Here is a 20,575-nt window from a genome sequence, read left to right on the forward strand (position 1 = left end):
CCGGGAAGCAGAGATGACCACTGGATGACAAGCATGCAGAGCACTGCTGATGTCATCAGTTTCACCAAGTGGGGTTGGAGACACCAAGGAGTAAAAGCAGAGAGCAGGATGTGGAGAAGGCATTTGAACTAGAACAAACAATCACACAGGGCAAGCTGTTTCCCTACAGGCAGGTGCAACCATCGCCTCTGCTGAGATGGGACTCCAGAACAAGCGTGCAAAGACTAAACCAAGTTTTATTTCTGAAAATGCAGGACACCATTGCCCGCAATTCTTGAAGGATAAACTGTTTTCAAAACCCGTTTCTGGAACACCTCGTTCCCTCTGCGTTTCACTGGGAAGACAAAACTCTATTTTTAGCTTTCATCATCTGTTTACTACAGAACAAGGCACACGCTGTTACAAATGACTATGACAAACACTCTTCTGAGAGGTGATAGCAGAGATGGGAGCCACAGAAAGAAATCTAGGCAAATCATTTTGGCCACCTACAGAGCAACATTTATACAGAAAAAGTATTTTCATTGCAATGAAGACAGAAATCTTACCTCCTGCCCCGTCGCCACATCAATAGCTGTGAAAACTGTACCTGAAGCCCTGTGAAGAAAAAGGAGAAACGTTACACAGAGAGATACAACTGGCTGTAACAAACACGCACGTAAACAGACAAATCACAAACACAAAATCGTGTCAGCTTTTGATGTTGCAAGAGCTTTATCAAAAAGAAGGCTATTAAAAGTAAGCGGTATCACACAAAAACTAGTTGCAAATACGCTCTCTTCTGACACCAGCTATGCCTCAGGATGCCTGAGCCCTCAGAGCTTGTGCTGCATCCTCTGATCAGATAAGCTGGGCAGCCCTTTCTGGAGTAGGTATTACTTTTCGTTTTCCCCCAGGGGAAGCCCGCCCACAAACGCACACAGACCTATTTGGAAAGCATACAGTAGGAGTCAGGCATATATATAATCAAAGCTGGAAAAGCTAGAACTTGTACATACTTTTCTCTCAGAAGGATTCAGAGGACCACTAGAAGAATGACTTAGTCAAGGCAGTATTGTTAGCTTAGCACACAGAAAGCCTTCTGACGTGCCCTCATGCTATTCAGCAGTCATATTACATCTTACCAGGAGAGGAGAGAACTAAATACACCCAGAGAGAAGTTACACTTCCACATTAAAAGACACAATTCAAAATTTCCACCAGTGTGTAAAGCCTTCATCATCTGTGTATCACTGCTTAATACAGCCAACACTTCTGCCTCCTTCAGTAAGTGGTGGCTACGCAACAGCATGAGATAGAGAACAGCACACTGCTTGTAACACTGGCTCACTGGGAATACAAGTTGGGGTGAACACTTACCCCTGCCCGATCTTTTCATATCTGGTGTATTTTTTCTTGGGATCTCCTATGCTCACAATAGTGCCTAGAAAAAAACAACAAAAAAAAAAGTCACACAGAATCAACCAGGTTGGAAGAGACCTCAGGGATCATCGAGTCCAACCGCTGCCCCTACACCACCCTGTCAACTAGACCAGGGCACTAAGTGCCATGTCCAGGCTTTTCTTAAACACCTCCAGAGATGGTGACTCCACCACCTCCCTGGGCAGCCCCTTCCAATGGCTAATAACCCTTTCTGTAAAGAAATTCTTCCTGATGTCCAACCTGAACCTCCCCTGGCCAAGCTTGAGGCTGTGTCCTCTTGTCCTATCGCTGGTTGCCCAGGAGAAGAGGCCGATTCCCACTTCACTACAACCTCCCTTCAGGTAGTTGTAGACTGCACTAAGGTCACCTCTGAGCCTCCTCTTCTCCAGGCTAAACACCCCCAGCTCCCTCAGCCGTTCTTCGGAGGTCAGACCCTCCAGACCCTTCCCCAGCTTGGTCGCCCTCCTCTGGACTCGCTCCAACACCTCAACATCTTTCTTGAAGTGCGGGGCCCAGAACTGGACACAGTACTCAACCTCACTCAACTCAACCTCGGCCTCACCAGTGCCGAGTACAGAGGGACGATCACTTCCCCAGACCGGCTGGCTACACTATTCCTAACAGAGGCCAGGATGCCATTGGCCTTCTTGGCCACCTGGGCACACTGCTGGCTCATGTTTAGTCCTGCTGTCTCCCTTTAGTAGGGCTGGCCTGGCCAAGATAGCTCCAAGAGTGGGTCAGCTCAAGTAGTAACGGCTGATGCATGAACAGCCAAAGCTTCCAGATTCAGTTCCAGTCACAAATGGCCCAGCTTCAGACAATCATTATGCCTCATTATCCTCTTCATGAGACAGATCATGCTATTTTCCCCTGGCACCTCAAACTAAAGATAAGTCTCCCATGTAGCAAAACCCAGTATGAGGTTATGACAAATCCACTAGCTTAGCCTAGTCCAGAAACCAGTCAGTTCTCAACTTAAGCACAAGAAAATTAATATGGTGAAAAATTATCTTCAAGATGATGATGGAACAAGCAACATCCAAAACGATTTTGTATTATTATGGTTATATTATACACGCAGATCACATTATCACAACTGAACTTAAATCCAAAAAAAAACATTCTACAATTTTTTTACCCAACAGGGCTCTGAAGCATATAAATTGGCAAAACTTCTGAATGCAGCTCTCAGCTGCTGTCTGACACAAAACCAATCAAGCACAGTATTCACACAATCCTTACACAAAAATAAGGATGAGGGCAAAAGCTTAATATTCCTCCCCCAGTCCTAAAGCCTTTGTTTCTCTGAAATAAAAACCACTTACGTAGTTTTTCCATGATCTCTTCATCCGACATTTTGGTCTTCTTTTTCTGCTTATCACCTGATTTTGTCGCACTGTCGACACAAGTGTCACCAGCTGGTGCGGGGATGGGATCAATTACAGACCGTGTATAAATCTGTCAAGAGAGAGCGTTCACCTGAGCATTTTTTCTTTGCAATCTTTGACCTTCAGCTGAAAACAACCACAGTTCTTCAACGATCCCTAAGCACCATTTCACATAACAGGTTGGAGGCAGAAATTAGACCTGAGAAGCATTAAAGTCCAGTAAGGCAAGATGCTGGCAACCTCACTGACCTCTGAAAGACCCAGGAACCTCCTGAACAGAGCAGATGCTAGGAGATTAACTTTCACAGACTTGTGGGTTTTCTACCTGCTTATTCTTTATAACCCATGCTAATTAACAGGAGGGGCCCTTTCATCTATTTACTTCATTTCTGCAATTTCCAAGTTTCACAGAACAGAAATCACTATGTAATAGCGAGATCAACTAAGATCTAAAGGAAAAAGATTCATGCTTCACCATGAAAGGAAGCATGAGACTCTTGGAATTTCCCAGCCGCCCCCAATTTTGGGGATTTTCTTGGAGCTTTATTTCATTTCCTCCTGAGCTGTTCACAAACAAACACAGCTACCCTAGAAATATCACACTGTAGACCTGTCACATTTTGTATGTTTACATACCCAGAGTGGGCAATTATAAAGCATCACTTGACAAACATACACAATCCACATTTGCGCTCCTGTGGCAAAAATAAGTGGGCAGAGTGGCAAAACGTGCACCTACCACGGTCAAAAGAATGAGCTGGCACAAGTGGGATCCCTGGGACGTTAGTAACAAGGTGTGTAGTTCAGGGTGACTGCACTAAAACTTAACGAACAACAACTTCTTAAGCATTTAACTTTTCATGTAATGCTGATGACTTTGTGAGTGAAATAAACTTTTAAATGTTAAATTTTAACTGGTTTGGGTTTAGGTAGTATATTTGGTGAGGTTATCACACTGCAATCAAATAAAGAAAATCAAATGAACTACCCTTGTGCCACTGTAGTTTGTGAAGTTACAGAAAACAGCTGTATTTTTTTAGGACTAACAAGCCACCTCCTTGCATGGAGGGTCAAAGGATAAGCAGAGCTGGGTATCTTTAACAGAAGCCAACAAAGAAATGAGCATTCACTTCAGGATTTCTGATCCACAGAATAGTTTGGGTCAGAAGGGACCTTTAAAGGTCATCTAGTCCAACCCCTGATATCTGGATATCCAACTGATATCCACAAATTAGGCATTTTCTTAGCAAACTCAAATAAAAATGAGAGCTATTCCCGAAAAACTTACAACAGCTCATTTCACAAATAAAACCATTTGCTAGAAAACACCAGGAGAAAAAGCTCTGCAATGCTGTGAAATGCAGGTCTGCCCTGTAAATTTTACAGCTGCTCACCGATTTTGTGTGATCTGGCCGTGGAGCAATAACAGGAGGAGGAGCTTCTTCATCATCCTCATCGTCATCTGCCACAGCTGTTGATGGCTCTGAACCTTTGGCATTGGTCTACATTTTTAACAAATTAAAAACAAAACAAACAAAATTGTCTCGTTTACAGTGTTAAAGACTTGCTTTTTTTTTTCCCCCCACATGAAGATAAAAGAGTTCTTACTGATGCCCAAAGAAAAGGTGGTTTAAGTGCCCTACTACATTTTATTACAAGACTAAAATACTATTGCTCCAGTGAAATATGCTCTGTTGATGCCCTAATTTATGTTTTTATTCCACCAAAAAAATCTCATTGTTTTATACTGCAAAATTCAATAGAAAACAAATACAGAAGTCTTGAACTTGTATGTGCCTAAGAACATACAAAGAATAGTAAAGGCACTCACCGTTGGTGTTCCTGAAGGAAACCCATCTTTTTCTAAATGAGACAAATAGCAGAATACATAAAATCATCAGAAAAATAATAAAAAGTGAACTCCAAAGCTTTGGAGATTTTTTTTCATCTCTCAGAAAGCAAAATTTCACGGTCACAAATGAGAGAAACCAGTACTGCACTGTAAGGCCATGCAGAAGGAAGCTGCAAGTTTCTAAAATCCTCCCCTAAGGGTAGGCAAACCCACACATTTCCCAGCTTGCTCTTCACCTCACTCAAGTACCCCCACACAGCTCCAGATCCAGCACTGCTCCTCACGCTGATGTGTTCTCTCTTCCTAAGATGTGAAATCAGGACCAAATGGATATTTCTGTTCCCTTAGAGGCATCTTGAATCAAGGCTATTACAAAGCCTTATTACTAAGTTATTTTCAGAAATAATTTGGAAGAAAATTAGGTAAAACTGCATGTGTTTGTAGGGCAGGCATTCTCTCAGCCCCCCCACATAGCTCCCCACCTAGGAGCCACAACTTATTTTGCATCTTTGATGTCACCACATGGTGACATCAAGTTCACAGACAGCTGTTTTGGCCACAGACAGGAGGAGCAAGGTCTCCAGCACAAAACCTATTAATCACAGTCTCAGAGCCCCAGTTTTGTAAACACAGCCCGTTACAGTTAATTTTGGCTGCTATTTCGAATTATCCAGTTCCATTTCTTCCCCTCTCCACTTAAACCAGGAAATTAACTGGACAACACCAGTTTCCAGTAAGTTTTAAATCCATCTTTGAATATTTGTTCCTCATTGAAACTTGCTCTTTCAGCACTTGAATCTGATTTATTGTTCTGAAAGAGAGGAAGACTGTGTTCCAAATACCCAATTCCAAATGCCTTGCACACACTTGGATCTCACCTGGAGCAGAAAAACTCAGATACTTCTGTTTCGCTGTGTCTTTGGAGTCGTAGAATTTCAGCACATCTAGTACCGCCTGGGGATTCTTCTTCTGTTCTAGCTTCGTGATATTTGAGGTCTGCAGCAACCGAGCCCATTGCTCTGGCATTCCCTGAAATAATAGGCTATTTCAAGCATCCTTCTAGTACTTCAAAGATTTTTAAAAAGCAGAACAAATTTCTTTCCTCTATAAAAAGCGTAACACACACAGCCTAAACACATGAACAGGCAGGATGGGGTTTTAATGGGGAGCCATCTCTCCTGACTGCTCAGTATCTGAGGCACTCAAGGGCTCCAGCCCCCTGTGCCTACATGACACCACCTCTTTCAGGTGTATTAAGCCAGATATGAGGAATGGGAACACAAAAGCACTCAACAGAACCAGTGTCACCCCCTAATAAAAGTAAACTGAAGAGGGTTTCTCAGGGAAGGCTCTCCCAGGTGACACAAAGCATCAGATCTGACATTTACCCTGCAGAAGCACTAAGAGGTCACAGTCTCATTACCCTGCACGCTGTACAAACACACAGTAACATTATTTCTTTGATAAAAATGAACAGACTAGCTTGCACTTCGTTCTAAAACACCACAACGGCTTCACTACAGCACTGACCCACAGCTGTTTTCTGAGCAGCTTCAAGGCAGGTACACTTACAGTGAACTCTCCTGTAACAGCATCAAAGCCAACGTGGATGGTATGCTCAAAATCTGACGGTGGGGAGATTTCGGGCCTTTCCTTTTCCTTCTTCTTGCTTCCTGAAAAAGAGATTTGAAGATCTACTGAGCAAAGATTTGAAGTCCTATTGTCTCCATTTAATATAATCAATCCAAATTACAACAGTTAGGATGAATGTGACCATTATTCTGTTTACTGGATCGAGGTGATTTGATATTTTCAAGCTGGTGTAGATTTCACATGAGAATCAACAACCTGTTCCATTCAAATAATTTCTACTATGGTAGAAAGCAAGAGATTAAGAGCCCCAGAGCGCAAGGAGCTCTGTAGAGCATATGAAATCTAAATGTATGAAATGTTTACAATGCAAAAAAAAGGACATTTTAATATGGATTAAGAACACCACCGAAAACAACTTCAGTTCAGCCTCAAGTTCACCCTAAAGACGGTTAAAATTCAGTTGCCTCACTGCTTCAATTCAAGGTAATTAATGCAAACTAGGACTTCCTGTGATGAAGATAAGAGTTTATAGCCTCAGAGCAATTACCCAATTTAAATTAAAAGGGGAGGGGGGGGGAAGGCAAGCATAAGTACCAGAAGCAGGAACAGATAATGAGAAGGACCATGTGCACAATCCAACCTAGATCCAATTAAATTTATAAGATGTTTTATAATGCCTTGGGCTTGGGTTTTTTACTTATTTCTCTTTTTTTTCTGACAATGAGAAAATAAATAAAAATGGAAGACAATTTGTATTTAACTCTAAATATAAAACACACCATTCTGTTCCCTTTACTCAGAAAAGGTTCGGACTTAAGTTGGAAGGTTTCAAGAACCTGTTTTCTTGCACAAAAGCCCAAGCCCTGCTTTCTTTCCCTGCCAGAGCGGAGGAGTGTACTTGCTGTTTGCTCTCCAGGCAGAAAGATGATGCTCAAGGCTTCATCTCACGGCCCTCTGCAGAGGCCTGATAGCAAGAAAACTGCGTGTGTAATCCTGGGATCACCCGTGGGCTTGCAGAGCATATACCTGAATCAGCATTTTATATTTGTGTGTGAAAAAAAAAGGTTTTTTTTCTTTGTTTTTAAATTCACCTTAAAAATAAAAGTCATGTAGTTTCAGTACAGAAAAAGAGCAGCTAAACCAGCACCCTCTTCGTTACTACAGGGTAAAAAGTTACCGAACACAGGGCAAGAATAGATCAGGCTGCTCAGAGCCAGAGAATCCGTCTGAAATCCCCTCACGCTGGCGGGAGAGGAAGGACGGGGAGCCGAGGACAATACTCACAAACGAAAAGCCATGTGGGCTGCCTCCAGCTGAACAATGCAGTGGAAAGACACGGCTGTTATAAACAGGATATCTTTAATATGGCTGCACGGGTCAGAGCCAAAAAGCAAACGGACTGTCAAGTGTTCTCATTAATATCATTCAGTCACAGGACAGGAGAAACTGGCTTCTGTGAAAACCTTTAAGGACAGAACTGTTTCTTCCCAATCTCTTGCAGTTGTTTATAGGAAAGCAAGTGGGGGAAAAAAAAAAAAAGTTATATTCTTCAGGAAGGTTCCTGTTCAGGAGCACTTGACATCTAGGGAACAGGAGCTGGTGCTCAAACCCTCCAGCATGTGCTGCATAAATAAACGCACTCCTTCCAAAAATACACTCATCTTGTTCATAGGCTAGGCAAGGAGACTAAAAATCACTCCTCTGCCCACGGGAACAGCAGCTCAGAGCAGCACTTCAAACAAACGTAAGCAGTGAGCTTCAGTCAAGAGGCAAGTCCCGTGAGTCATGTGTTGGCAGGACATACCCGAGGCTCTGCGAACAAGGCCACTGTGAGGCCACGCTGCTTTTCAACCTCTGATTCTGTTTGCACCAGTTCTGTATTTCACAGAATCAATCAGGTTGGAAGAGCCCTCTGGGATCATCGAGTCCAACCGTTGCCCTGACACCACCATGGCAACTAGACCAGGGCACTAAGTGCCATGGCCAGGCTTTTCTTAAACCCCTCCAGAGATGGTGACTCCACCACCTCCCTGGGCAGCCCCTTCCAATGGCTAATGACCCTTGCTGAGAAGAAATGCTTCCTAATGTCCAACCTGAACCTCCCCTGGTGAAGCTTGAGGCTGTGTCCTCTAGTCCTAACACTGGTTGCCTGGGAGAAGAGGCTGACTCCCACTCCACTACACCCTCCCTTCAGGTAGTTGTAGACTGCACTAAGGTCACCTCTGAGCCTCCTCTTCTCCAGGCTAAACAACCCCAGCTCCCTCAGCCGTTCCTCATAGGTCAGACCCTCCAGACCCTTCACCAGCTTGGTTGCCCTTTAATAAAGGGCAATGCTCGTTTCAAAGAGCAAGTGAACCTAAGATGCGGTCCCTTGGCCCTGCAGAGACAGCAGCACACAGTCCCCCTGTTCCTGGGAAGGGAAGATGCAGGTCCTTCAGAAGGATTCGGTGAATTGGAGAATTGCTCTGTCTGATTAAGAAAGTGCCTCAAATACAATTGGACTCTTCTCTTCCCCAAACAAAGCCACAGGCACTCAGCAAGGCATCACCCAAGGTAGCTCACACACCCTCCCACATCGCCAACCCAGCCTCAAGCATCCCTCGCTTCCCACCAGCCAACCTCAGTACTCAAAGCAAGAAACACAGATGTTTCTCAACAGCCTGGTCGTAGTAGGTAAATGACTCCAGATGGTACACTTTGAGTTACCAAACCGCAGCTGAAACCACACTGCAATCTGCCCTGAGCCAGCGCTCTTGAGCATGTCACATGCATGATCCCAGGTCCTGGGCGATGCCCCACTGCACCTCCTTTAAAAAGTTCTGCTTGAAGACAAACATTTCTTGGTTTAGGGGATTATTTTAAAGCTTTCCAAAAACATACGCAGGTTCTTTTGACTTCAGAAGTCTAGCCAAGGAAATTCAGGGCAATTAAGTACTCTAGTAAAAAGATGACTATCACTTCATTTATCCTAAACAATGGAACTAGGGGGAAAAAACCCTCCATGACTAGGTCATTAAATAACCCCTTCAAACTCTTATGATTATTTCAGCACAGAACTAGCTCAGACTTGGGGTAGGAACTGCTTTTGCTAAACCTCACCGTCTGCAGCGAGTTCCCCAAAGCACACCACCCCCCCAGTGCCACCTCCTAAGCTAGAGAAACCTCCCAGGAGAGGACCCGGAGGGGAGCAGAGCTGTGGCAATAAATATGATGAAGCTGGCCAGGAGGGACCTCACAAAATCGTACGGACAGAGCTGTGGAGAACAAAGCCAACCCACGTTATCCAGTAACAGGTCTGTTTGCAGTGGCCTTGTACACCTCCTGGTAAGGCATCCCTTCATTTCCTGAAAAGAAGAATTTACCAATTTTGTAGTAATTTGTTAACTTCTGCACTGGCTCAAGAAATTTTTCCCATGAAAAAATTTCTACCCTGGGTTGACAGATTATTTTGTGTATAGTGTCAATAGCTTTTTAAAACCCAAGCAAGAAGTTAATATTTCTGTAAAGCTTCCCAGCAGCAGAATTTTTTAAAAAAAAATAAATATTTAAATGGGCATTTCTGGTGAGCGTGCACCTCAGCCATGCTAATGAGTAACATAATTAACATCTGCTATTGTTTTAGTGCCACAAAGTCACTATGTCCATTTATATTCTGCTTACATTTGACAGCCAGTTTTGCAGTCTTGAGGGCCAAAAACATTTCTTTGGGTGCTTACATTATCCTTGCTGCAGGTCAACCAATCAACAAGTTTTTTTCCAGATTAAAAGAAGAAGACAACTTTCAGATAGTTCCTTTAAGCTAGAGAATTCAATTACTATTTTTCTTAACCACATTATCTTGCCATGCAGTAAAGCCTTCTGCTTTTTTTTCAGAACATTAAATACTTTTTAACATCTAGAAAAGATAAACTGACACCATTTTCTCTAAAATCTACTTTTCTCAGCAGAAATTATTTCTTCCATGTTTAGTTTGCATCACTAAATATCAGCAGGTATACAGACATATGCTAAACAAGTATGCAGATTCATTGCCATAAATTTGGTACAGAAGGGTCTGAATAAGCTCAAGTAATGGGACTCATAATTCGTTTCACAACACCAGCAAGTCTTACGCAGCGTTACTAATTCAGAGCAAGGAAAATCTTCCTTCGTGTGGGGTTTATTAGATCCCTGTCTGTAAAAAAGGGCTACAAACGCTCTGATGAATGATCAATGCAACAGCATAATGACAAGTGCCATCCCAGCTCCCAGACCCTTCTCCTAGTCTGAAGATGGATAGATTTGATCCTTCCATCAGATTTTCTTGCAGCACTCCCCATGACAATTTCTAGGCATTTCCTCCCACGACCAACGATATAATGGTAAATCACGAGTTTCTGCAGCGTGGAAGGGCTAAGCTAGAACCTGCTCCAGACACGTGGCACTACTCCTAGCTGACAGCACCCAGATTCACCACCTTCACAGGCCTGGAGTCTCTCTCTTGGGAGAGACTGTAGTCTCTCCTACCAACCTGTAGCAGCTTCTCACATTCTCCTTATAGACTTACCTCTTTAAGGCTTACCCACGTCAGTAAAAAAAGACCACCACGTCTATTGCTGTAATCCAGTCACGGACAGTTATTTCACAATAAGTGACCTTGTGAAATAACTATCCTGCTTCCAAAAGCTACACTGGCCAAATCTTTCCATCCTCTAAAAAGGAAAACACGCCCACCATTCAGAGCAGGAACACTGCCAGATCATGGAAATCCAGAGCGGAATACAGGGAAGCCTGCCTCTAGCGTTTGTCTCCAGGGTGAGGCATGACTGCAGAGGGACTGCTCACACAGCTGAGCGAGAGTAAAAACCAGCCCTGGGGAAAATACTCAGCCAAGTGAATAAATAACCGGAGGAGCAAAGCCTCTTGAAACAGTCAAACCTGTGTCAGCATGACTGAACCAGTCCTGCCCAGCACACCAGCGACGAGGCGCAGGAAGCCAAGAGCAGAACTAGGAGACATGAAGAGCAGCAAGGTCTTCCCCATGTGCATCTTAATATTAATCACAAAAATGCTAATTAGTAGAGATTAAGAAAATGCATAGCAGTTTCAGGTCAGGCTTATGAGTCCCTGCATAGTTTATCACACCAGATGTTAGAAGATATTTCTATCTATGCACTATTTTGTTGGACATGGATACAGACACCCTGGAGCACCAGGATCAGGGCTACAATGCTGTACATACATTCATCATAAAGAAAAGAGGACAGAAACAAAGCACAAATACAGTCTAGTTTCATTACAGCATTTTTTTCCTCAGAAATAATCCTTGTTTACAGCAATCCAGATTTTTCCTCCACTAGTAATTAATCCTAACAGTACAGTTACACAGACAGGACGACTTATTTTCTCTCAATTCTCCTTCCTGCACACTGCACCCTCCCCACTATTTCTTTACTACCTTTTTTTCTCCTCGAGGTACCACATAAATGGTCCTCACCATGAAGTACCTTCCAAAACAGCTGGATGCTCAGTTTGAACTAGAAATCTGCATTTAGCGTAGCAAAATGGTCAGTAATATGACACACAGGAATCACAAAATTGATTAGGGTTGTTTGGAAATGCATTACTTCAAACTGGGCAGCAAACATGAGAAGCAACAGGCAGTGTTGCTATTTAATTTTTCTTATTTAGCATTTCATCTTCAAACATCCCAGTGCAAAGAGAAAGAATATCTCAGCTCATTGAACACACACGTCCAACTTTCAACGCTTCCTCTGATCCCCTACGCTTGGACAGGCTGGACTCAAATGTCTAAAGCATTACCAAAACTTACAAGAAGAGTAAAGGAATAAAAGTAGTAACCTTGGAAAATAAGAGGCATCTTACCTTTTTCAGTGCTAGAGAATATGGAGATGATTTTATTCCTAGGTTTTCTCTCTTCTGGTACAGAGGGCAGGGGTTTCAAGCTGTGGTTGGCAGACAACTGGTCTTTGCCCCCGGAACTGAAGATAGCACTGCTCATCCGGACGGGAGGAGCTGGTGGCTTGTCTTCCAGTTCTCCGTTGTCAGACATGGTTCTCAATAGCTAGTGAAAGCACTGAAATAGAAATATTGGTTTTAACATAGGAATAGAGCACAAAAGACATAAATGTAGCACTACTACTGTTGGCCAGCGGGGAACGGAGGTGTGAATTCAACTCTGAGGAACTCTGAGGAACTCAAGAGTTGCAAGCACTGCACTGGCAGACACTGACATCTCCACCAAAGGAAGAGCATCCCTTCCTCACTCCCGCTTCAGGGCCACCCGTTCATTTGTGGGATGCAGTGACCAAGTTTTCCAGTGATAAAATTAACCCAGTCAAAAAGAACAGTCATTTATAATGTGGATTAATTCCCAGATCTGTTCACTATCTGTTCACACAAAGATTGTGCACGTGAAAAGGACAGTACACATAAGGGCATAAGTACAACTTATTTTAGGGGTAGCTCTAGCTCAGAGAGCTTCGTGCTCTGGAGTCAAACACCTCTGCAAGCCTTAGATGCTTTCCTCCTTGTCATCTATCAGCCAAGATCTTGGGGAGAAAAGAATAGCTTACGTTTAGAACTTACAAGTCAGCACACTGTCCACATTAAGTCGTATTAGAGAGCATGGGACTAAGATCCACTGGCTGCATTCCACTTCTGAATCAGGACTTGCATTGCCTCAGCACTTTGTGCCACACTTTCTCCATTTGTAAAAAGAATATATCTTTTTAGATTATATATAAAGAACTATCACTGCAATCCTCTTTGAGTCCTTACCAAAAACATGAGCGAGATCACGAACAAAGAGCTGCTAAAGCTAAAAACACAGCACAACAAAGCATCTACATGACACATTCAAGAAAATCTGCACTGGCCTTTCCTCCCTGCCCATAGTACCCTGGAGATTTTTCTCTGATCACCAAGAAACAGGCAACCTCTCTGCTACCCAGTAAATAGTACAAAGAAGGATTTACAGAATTCACCTCACGATGACAGCTCTAACAAATATGCCCCTCATTCTTCCATACGCTCAAATGATGAGCTACCTCTTTGGAACAGGAGCCAACACGTCTCCTCTGTGTTGACCTCCTCCTCTCATAATGGTTTGGGAAATGAATGGCCTACTGCTGTCTACCAGCTGCCCATCATAGTCCCAAAGCATGACTCAGTCCCAGCCACACCACCAGAGCAGAATCACAGAATCAACCAGGTTGGAAGAGCCCTCTGGGATCATCGACTCCAACCATTGCCCTGACACCACCATGGCAACTACACCATGGCACTAAGTGCCACGTCCAGGCTTTTTTTAAACCCCTCCAGAGATGGTGACTCCACCACCTCCCTGGGCAGCCTCTTCCAACGTCTAATGACCCTTGCTGAGAAGACATTCTTCCTAATGTCCAAACTGAACCTCCCCTGGCGAAGCTTGAGGCTATCAATGGGAATCATTACCAGTGTCATTCCAAAAAGTCAGGATAAGACAGTGAAATCCACTCTCAATTATCCCACCTTATTTCCGAAGTATAAATATTGTGCACAATATTGTCTGGGCACAACACACGCATCTCGCACAACAGGGTCTTAGCAGAAGAACTAAAACCAGACGGACTGCCATTGCCTATCATTGCACTGGGTGAATACTGCCAGATCCCAACGAAGAAAACCAGAGCAGGCTAGCAGCCCGAATTCATGCAGCACAAGAGCATACTGTTTTATGTCGTGAAGCTCAAGAGAGATTAAAATGAGTTATCACCATAAATGCCCATGAAAGCATATAATTTCTGTACAAATACCTTCAGAGGCACAAGCAGCACAAAGTTCAAGTGCAAGTAAAAACTGGCCACGTGCTGGTTGCCCCATCTCCTTAGAGACTAGTGGGGAAGAGCGGTCAAAGTTGTGCAACACCCACCTAGCCAAACCTGCCTCTGAGCCCTTTGCATGACGATGGAGCGATAAATAGACCTGCAACACTTGAACATGTCTGCAGGGATGCTGTTGTGAACCAGACTGCAATTCCCATCCTCCAACACTCTTCCAAATTCACTTACTGATTGCTCTTGCAGATGTTGCAAGTTATCTGCAGGATCTTCTGTATTTTCCAGTACCTACACTGCAATATGGGGAAAAAATTAAGAACCTTGCAATCTAACAGCAGGTCCAAGTAGACTACCCACAGGGATTTTAATTCCAAACACTTCCCTCACAATACATATTGTTTGCACAAAGTGAGACGTACAAATTTCTGGTCTGAACCACCAAATCAGATATATGGTATTCGAGAGTCCTACTGGAGTCGGGCTTCAGTAGTAGTACAGGGGTAGCAGTACACGGGACCATAATCCATTTCCCTTATGCTAATCAAATCTCAGAAAAGAATAGGATACAGTGTCCTTAGCTATCCAAATGGGAAGAGACATTTAAAAGAAAGCACCCCTTTTGAACAAGGAAATACAATCAGACAGCTAAATAAATCACAGCAGGTAAAGAAGCACATCACAAAACTCTAACACCATGTGAAGACAGCAACGTCATGAGTAGCCTTTTGTATTTTTCTGAAGTAAACTCTATTATTTCCTCCTTCCGTGCAGTTCTTGGAGCTGCCTGACATTAGCAAGAGCAGGATGGAAGGATTAAACAGCTAACCTGCATCTGAAGCTGGACAAGAACAGACTTGGCCTTCCAAGCCCAGACTAATTCCCCGCACGCTCCCTTGGAGAGCTCAGTCACTGAATTCACGACGCTATAACGTGGTATTCAGGTTGCATATTTAAAAAATGTTTCCTGCCCTTCACATATTTTTAAAATAAATTTCTCACTGTAGTAAAAACTCTCCATTTTTAGTGACACAAACAGCACAAGTCAGCTGATCACATACTCGGTATTACAGCTGCTTGACCTGAAACGAATCATTCCTTAGCACCTTGCGTGCTCGAGAGAAGAAACTGTTCAGCAACAAGTTGGAAGCAAGTACATGGAAATCCAAAACTCCACGAGAAAATAAGGCGTTTCAAGATACTGGCATAACAGCGCCTGTGTGGAGCCCTTGGAGCTGCAGTTCTGAGCAGTATTTCATGTTCAAAGCGTTCAGAAACATCCTTGGCCTTGCTCAAAGTAGAGCCCAGGAGCTCTACAGGAGGACGACAAGCTGCGGGGCTGGCGGAGCGGACTGGGGTGTGAGAAAGAGCTCGGGCACTGGCTTCCCACCTCAGGGACTGGCTTTGCAGTTAAAATCCTTCAAGCTCGTGAAATCTGTGGTTTAGTAAAACCTCAGCTTTTAGGAAAAACTTAAGAGATGTGATTTATTTAATAACACAAAGTAGTATCATTTCTGAGCGGCTGTTCCAAAGACTGTTGTTAAAATAAAGTGCTAGATCCAAAACTCTTTTGCACAAAGGACCACTTTAACGCATGGCAGCTTTGAATTCATCGTTTAAATAAATTACAACAGCTCCACTCACAACAGATCGCTTCAGGAAACACAAGACTGATCCTTCAGTCTTCATCGGAAGGTAAAAATCATTTTGTTCAGGTTCAAATCCAGTCAGTCTCTTTCTGACAGCTGAGTGCAGAAGAAAAGAGCAGTTTCCCTCTCCTTTATCCTTACCCTGTCTTCATTATACAGGGAAAGTTTCCACAGCATCAGGAAGCACTTGTTGAAATTGCTGCGGAGGTTTGGCATTATGGGCAATGACTGAAGGAGGGATTAAATAAAGAAGGGGTGGGGGGGGGAAGAGGAGTGCAAATACACCCTGAAGCTCCTTCTCTGCTCTCTCACTCCCCCAAAGAGGAAAAGGAGCCTGTTCATTTCACAGCGTAACCACTCTCGCACCATCACCCGCGTGATGAGTCGCGGCTTACGCAGGGAGTTACAAGGACATGGGGAATGTGCATTTTTTCCAGCGCCTGCGAGGAGCCTGTATGCTGGCAAAGGGGGTGTCAGGTTCATATTTCTCTGACAGAATCAGACAACAGAATTAATGGTGGGGGTTTTTTTTAGCTTGGTTGAAAGACATTTACTGAAATAGTTAACCTAAGTTTGAGCAACCTCATAAAATATGCTAAATCTGGAAGAAAGATGACAGAAGCAGCAAAGGTAATATATGGAAGAGGATGTAATCGGGGAAAGGGATTCACTTTCATCTTTGCCAGTGAAGCTAATACCAGTAATAATAATGTATTCAAGCACATCGACAACTCCCCACAATCACTAGTCACACTACATTTAATTACAAGAACTAGAAAGCAATGGAATGAGCCACAGAAACAAGCTGTCAAGCTGCAAACTACAGACTTCAGACAGATTCATTCCCATCACAGGACAGTGCTGCAACCCACTACACTCACAAAAAAAAAGGACACAAAAGGAGCTAAAAGCTTTTCTCCCAACAGTTCTGCTGCTTACTCCACAAAACATACTCACAGGTACTAGCGCTGCTGATCACAAGGCTCCGACTCTCAGTCCTTATCCCCAGTATATGACACTATTCCCAATAGTCGTCTCCTCCTTTTGACACAGGTTTCTTGCCCTGCACTGAGGCAGCAAAAATGGAAGTACTCTCTTCCTCCTCGGCAGCCTTAGACACCATCGTAACACAAACTGCAGCAGCTGAAGAGCAAATGCGCTCTCTCCCCTGCTGCAGAGGCAGCAGCAAGCGGCCAGCCAGGATCTGTGCCATCCTAAATCACCCACCACCAACAGTGGGAGACCTGAAGCCAGGTTCCTCAGAAGTGCAACTCTTCTCTTTCCACCTTTGCCCGGTGACACTGAGGGAAGACAGGCACAGGAAAGCTCCCGATGTAGCTTAACCCATCCTCTCCCTCCCAGCCCCTGGAGAGACCTGCAGCGACCAATTTGCACGTGCATTCAGAGTTTCGTTTTTACAATGATGTTCTGCTGCTCACTAGCTTGCTTCCTTTTGGGGAAGGGCCCAATAACCTATGGTGTACCCAGGTCACAGAAGAGAGACAGCAGTTCCTGTCGCTGCCACCGGTGGGAAAACACCCAGAAACATAACCCTGACAGTGAGTAAAAGCTGGAAAGTAAAGTGAGAATTGGGCAGCGTTTTCAGAAAGCTGACACACACACACTGCTGCAGCACATTGGTCTGAATGCTCTGGCTTTGACTTGTTTTTTGCTAGGGTTTTTTTCTCCTCAGTTCCCCCTTGTGTGAGCATAAAGCGGGGCTGCTTCCTGAAGAACTTCCTAAGCACAGCTCTTGTGCCGGGCCTGGCTCCCTCGGCCTCCCTCGTGATCGCTCTCAGGGCTGACACGCGCTCCCGTCCCAGCTGAAGCGGAGTGCTTCTACAAAAGGACAAACATTTTTCCTCTCAAACTTGTTTGCAGAATGACTGAAGGGAAGTAAAATGAAATTGAAGACAAGCATTTTCCTATCTGCTATAGCGCAGTCACGTTGTTCCTGGAACACTTGGACTTGAGCAGATTAAGCTTTAAATATGCATTATGTGTGTGTCCACATCAGTCTTACAGTGTAGCACTGCCAGGCCCCGAGCAGGGTTGGGAAGATGGTGCCACACGTCAAACGGAACAGCTGGTGTACAAAGTTCTCGTATCATAACGAGCTGAATTTGTCTTCTTAAGATGTTCAAACTAATGTATTTGAGGAGTCTAGGCTGCATCTGTATTTTGCTGCCTGGGATTTGACGCAAAAGTAAATTGGACTACTGCTTGGGAGGAAAAAAAAAACCCAAACACATCAAGCTCAGAGCTGTCTGATAACAGGTACATAAATTCCTGCTCCTGGCACACAATATCCTGGCTTTACACTGCCACTTAGGCAACAGATCTCCGAGGAGACAGAACTAAATCAGTGAAATAAATCAAATCCTCTGCATGAACTCGCCCTGACAGAAGGCTCACAGAGCTGCAAACTGAACTCAGTTCTGTTTATTGCAGGTAAAAATTACTCAACTCGTTTAATGTAACGCAGAAGGAGCAACACAAACATCAGATTTAAGTCTATTTTGCAGGGCTGACCAAAAAGCAGAAGTAACGAATTTCAGGCTAACGCCACATTAAGAAACATAACCACTTTGCTTTTGAAATCATAATCCTTGATGTGCCACTACAGCTGCAGGACCATATTGGGACACCACCTGAATTGCTGCAAGGAGAGCTGCAGAACACGTGGGCCACGGACGCAGACAGCGGGCACGGTGCTTGAAAGCAACACAGCAAAACCCTTTTTTATCTGACAGGAGGAATGGAAGAAGAAAAGAGAACAGATCAGAAGTGGAAAAAGCCCTGATGGTAAACATTTCCCTGTCCCTGCTCTAGCAGAGGGCACAAGGGTTGAGAAAAGAAAGTTATCCTTACAGCGATCTGCACGGCGGCGGCTGTCATTTGCTGTCTTCCTGTAGAGCCTTATAGGGTGCTACATACTGGCAACGTATGTCACACACAAAGAGCAGCATATCCGGGACGGTCAGGTCCAGAGCAGAGGAAAACAGCAAAATAGATGTCTGGGAAACAAACCTCCAAGGCAGAAGATGTCAAGTGAAAAGCAGTGCAGAGTAATTAAAAATAATATAAGAGCTACTGTGTGATGCTGCAAGAAAAGACTGCTGTAACAAGACAGATTTAAGATAGTCATGTCCCACTCTTGGTTTATATTATAAAAATCCTTGTTGAAAATGTCTGGAGACTCATTCCCAGTACACTGACCCCAAGCCTCCAGAGGCTTTGGTAGCCTCCCCACACCAGCACCTTTTAATACCTGAAAACACACCTTACTGGAGGAGATGAGACTTGATGCTTTGCTATTCTGGAAAAGAGGGCAAACAGATACACACATCGTACAGTTTTTAAGTGGAGATCAGATGGCTGCTCATTTCATCAGATATTCCATTTTCTTGGACCAAACAGATTTGGGAGTTCAAAAGCAGAATGAAATGGCTGCGTGGGTATTTTTCTTTCCCCCTTTCTCTTCCCCATCCCCCCCGCCCCCCCCCTTTTTTTTTTAAAGGCTCCTGTTGAGCAATAGATTTCCTGTGATTAGCTCACTTAGTACTGATTATAGCTCACTTCCTCCCAGGGATTAGCTGAAAGCAGCTTTCTGACAAGTTTTTATTCAGATGGTGCTACCTAGCCACAGCTCGCTTCCTGCCCCATCTCTAACAGCATGTTAGTTCAGCAGCTCATCGACTTTGAAACTATTTCACCGCTGCAGAAAAATTCACAGAACCAGCAAATCTCAGCCTGTCTTCTCCACAAAAAGCAAAACAAATCTTTTCAGATTTCCAGCTTGAAGCGTTTGGATCCGAGATTTATTTAATCAGATCCAAAAAGGAGCTTTCTGGAGCAGTATAAGACTACCTTCAGAGACTGGAAATACTTATCTTTGCATTTCAACTCAGAAAAGTTGTGCAAATCAACCAGCAGCAGCAGACAAAGAATTACTTTCTTGCAGACTTGGCAAACGCAGTCGCAGGTCTTCTGCCTGCCAAAAGAGGACTTGTGCAAAAGCAAGAACAAGAGTAACCTTGATAACGGCCAGTAAGAGCCAGCCGGATAATCTGTTCCACCTACGGTTATTAAAAACATGTGCAGATGCTCCAGCACAACACGCAGCTCTCCAAGCCTTCCCACCTCTATAAAGGCAGGCACCAATCTCCACAGGACTTGTTGAAACATCTCTCTCCAGCTTTAGGGGGTCTCAGATAAAAGTGTTTGGTCAACGCCAAATCACGTACCTGCAAAAGCTAACAGTTCTTTTTATTTAGGAAACTAGCCTAACCTAAGATACTCCAAACAAGCACAGTTCTCCCTGATTTACAAGCAGAAACAAGAAAGATATCCCTTACAGATGATGCAGTTGAGAAAACAGCTAAAAACCAGAAATAAACCATCTGAGCCTGTCAACTGTAAAATTTTCATTCAGATTTACACAAGGACACACGTTAACCAAACTGCTCAGCGAGGCCAACCCACTAACGGAGACGATAAATTGCCAGTGTCTTTTGTGCAAAATTAACAGCCACAAGCACCGTTTTCCTCCTTCAACCAGCAAGGCTACAACCATGAAGTTTATAAACTGGTCCCTTCTTGCTGTCTTCCCTTTACTGCTACAAGTGACAGAGGGAATGCAGAATGCTCCCACGCCAACGATAGTAAAAAATCAGACTGGATGACACACGTAACATACCCAGCTAAATTCTTTCCAATTTGTCTTTTTCCAAACCCCTCAATTTCCTTATGATTTTTGCCGAGTCACACAAATAGAAGGGAAAACACGGCACAGAGAAAAATAACTGCCTTTTAATTGCCAAATGAAGAAGAGAGTTGTGGAAAAAAAGAAGG

General features: G+C 43.8%; 1 protein-coding gene across 2 annotated transcripts in view; it reads right to left on the reverse strand.

Annotated features, from left to right (window-relative positions):
* Positions 1-20,575, reverse strand: part of PAK2 (p21 (RAC1) activated kinase 2) — a 46,896-nt gene that overhangs the window by 11,598 nt on the left and 14,723 nt on the right. For both annotated transcript variants that reach the window (XM_068421067.1, XM_068421066.1), the window contains 8 exons: positions 12,121-12,331; positions 6,235-6,335; positions 5,541-5,691; positions 4,642-4,673; positions 4,205-4,312; positions 2,748-2,880; positions 1,360-1,423; positions 549-597 (listed from right to left, as the gene is read on the reverse strand). In XM_068421067.1, the coding sequence (XP_068277168.1) occupies positions 549-597; positions 1,360-1,423; positions 2,748-2,880; positions 4,205-4,312; positions 4,642-4,673; positions 5,541-5,691; positions 6,235-6,335; positions 12,121-12,307 (825 nt within the window). In that variant the 5' untranslated portion in view covers positions 12,308-12,331. The remainder of the gene's footprint in view (positions 1-548; positions 598-1,359; positions 1,424-2,747; positions 2,881-4,204; positions 4,313-4,641; positions 4,674-5,540; positions 5,692-6,234; positions 6,336-12,120; positions 12,332-20,575) is intronic.

This window comes from Nyctibius grandis, chromosome 32 (assembly GCF_013368605.1).
Source record: "Nyctibius grandis isolate bNycGra1 chromosome 32, bNycGra1.pri, whole genome shotgun sequence".
NCBI classification, from domain to species: domain Eukaryota; kingdom Metazoa; phylum Chordata; class Aves; order Nyctibiiformes; family Nyctibiidae; genus Nyctibius; species Nyctibius grandis.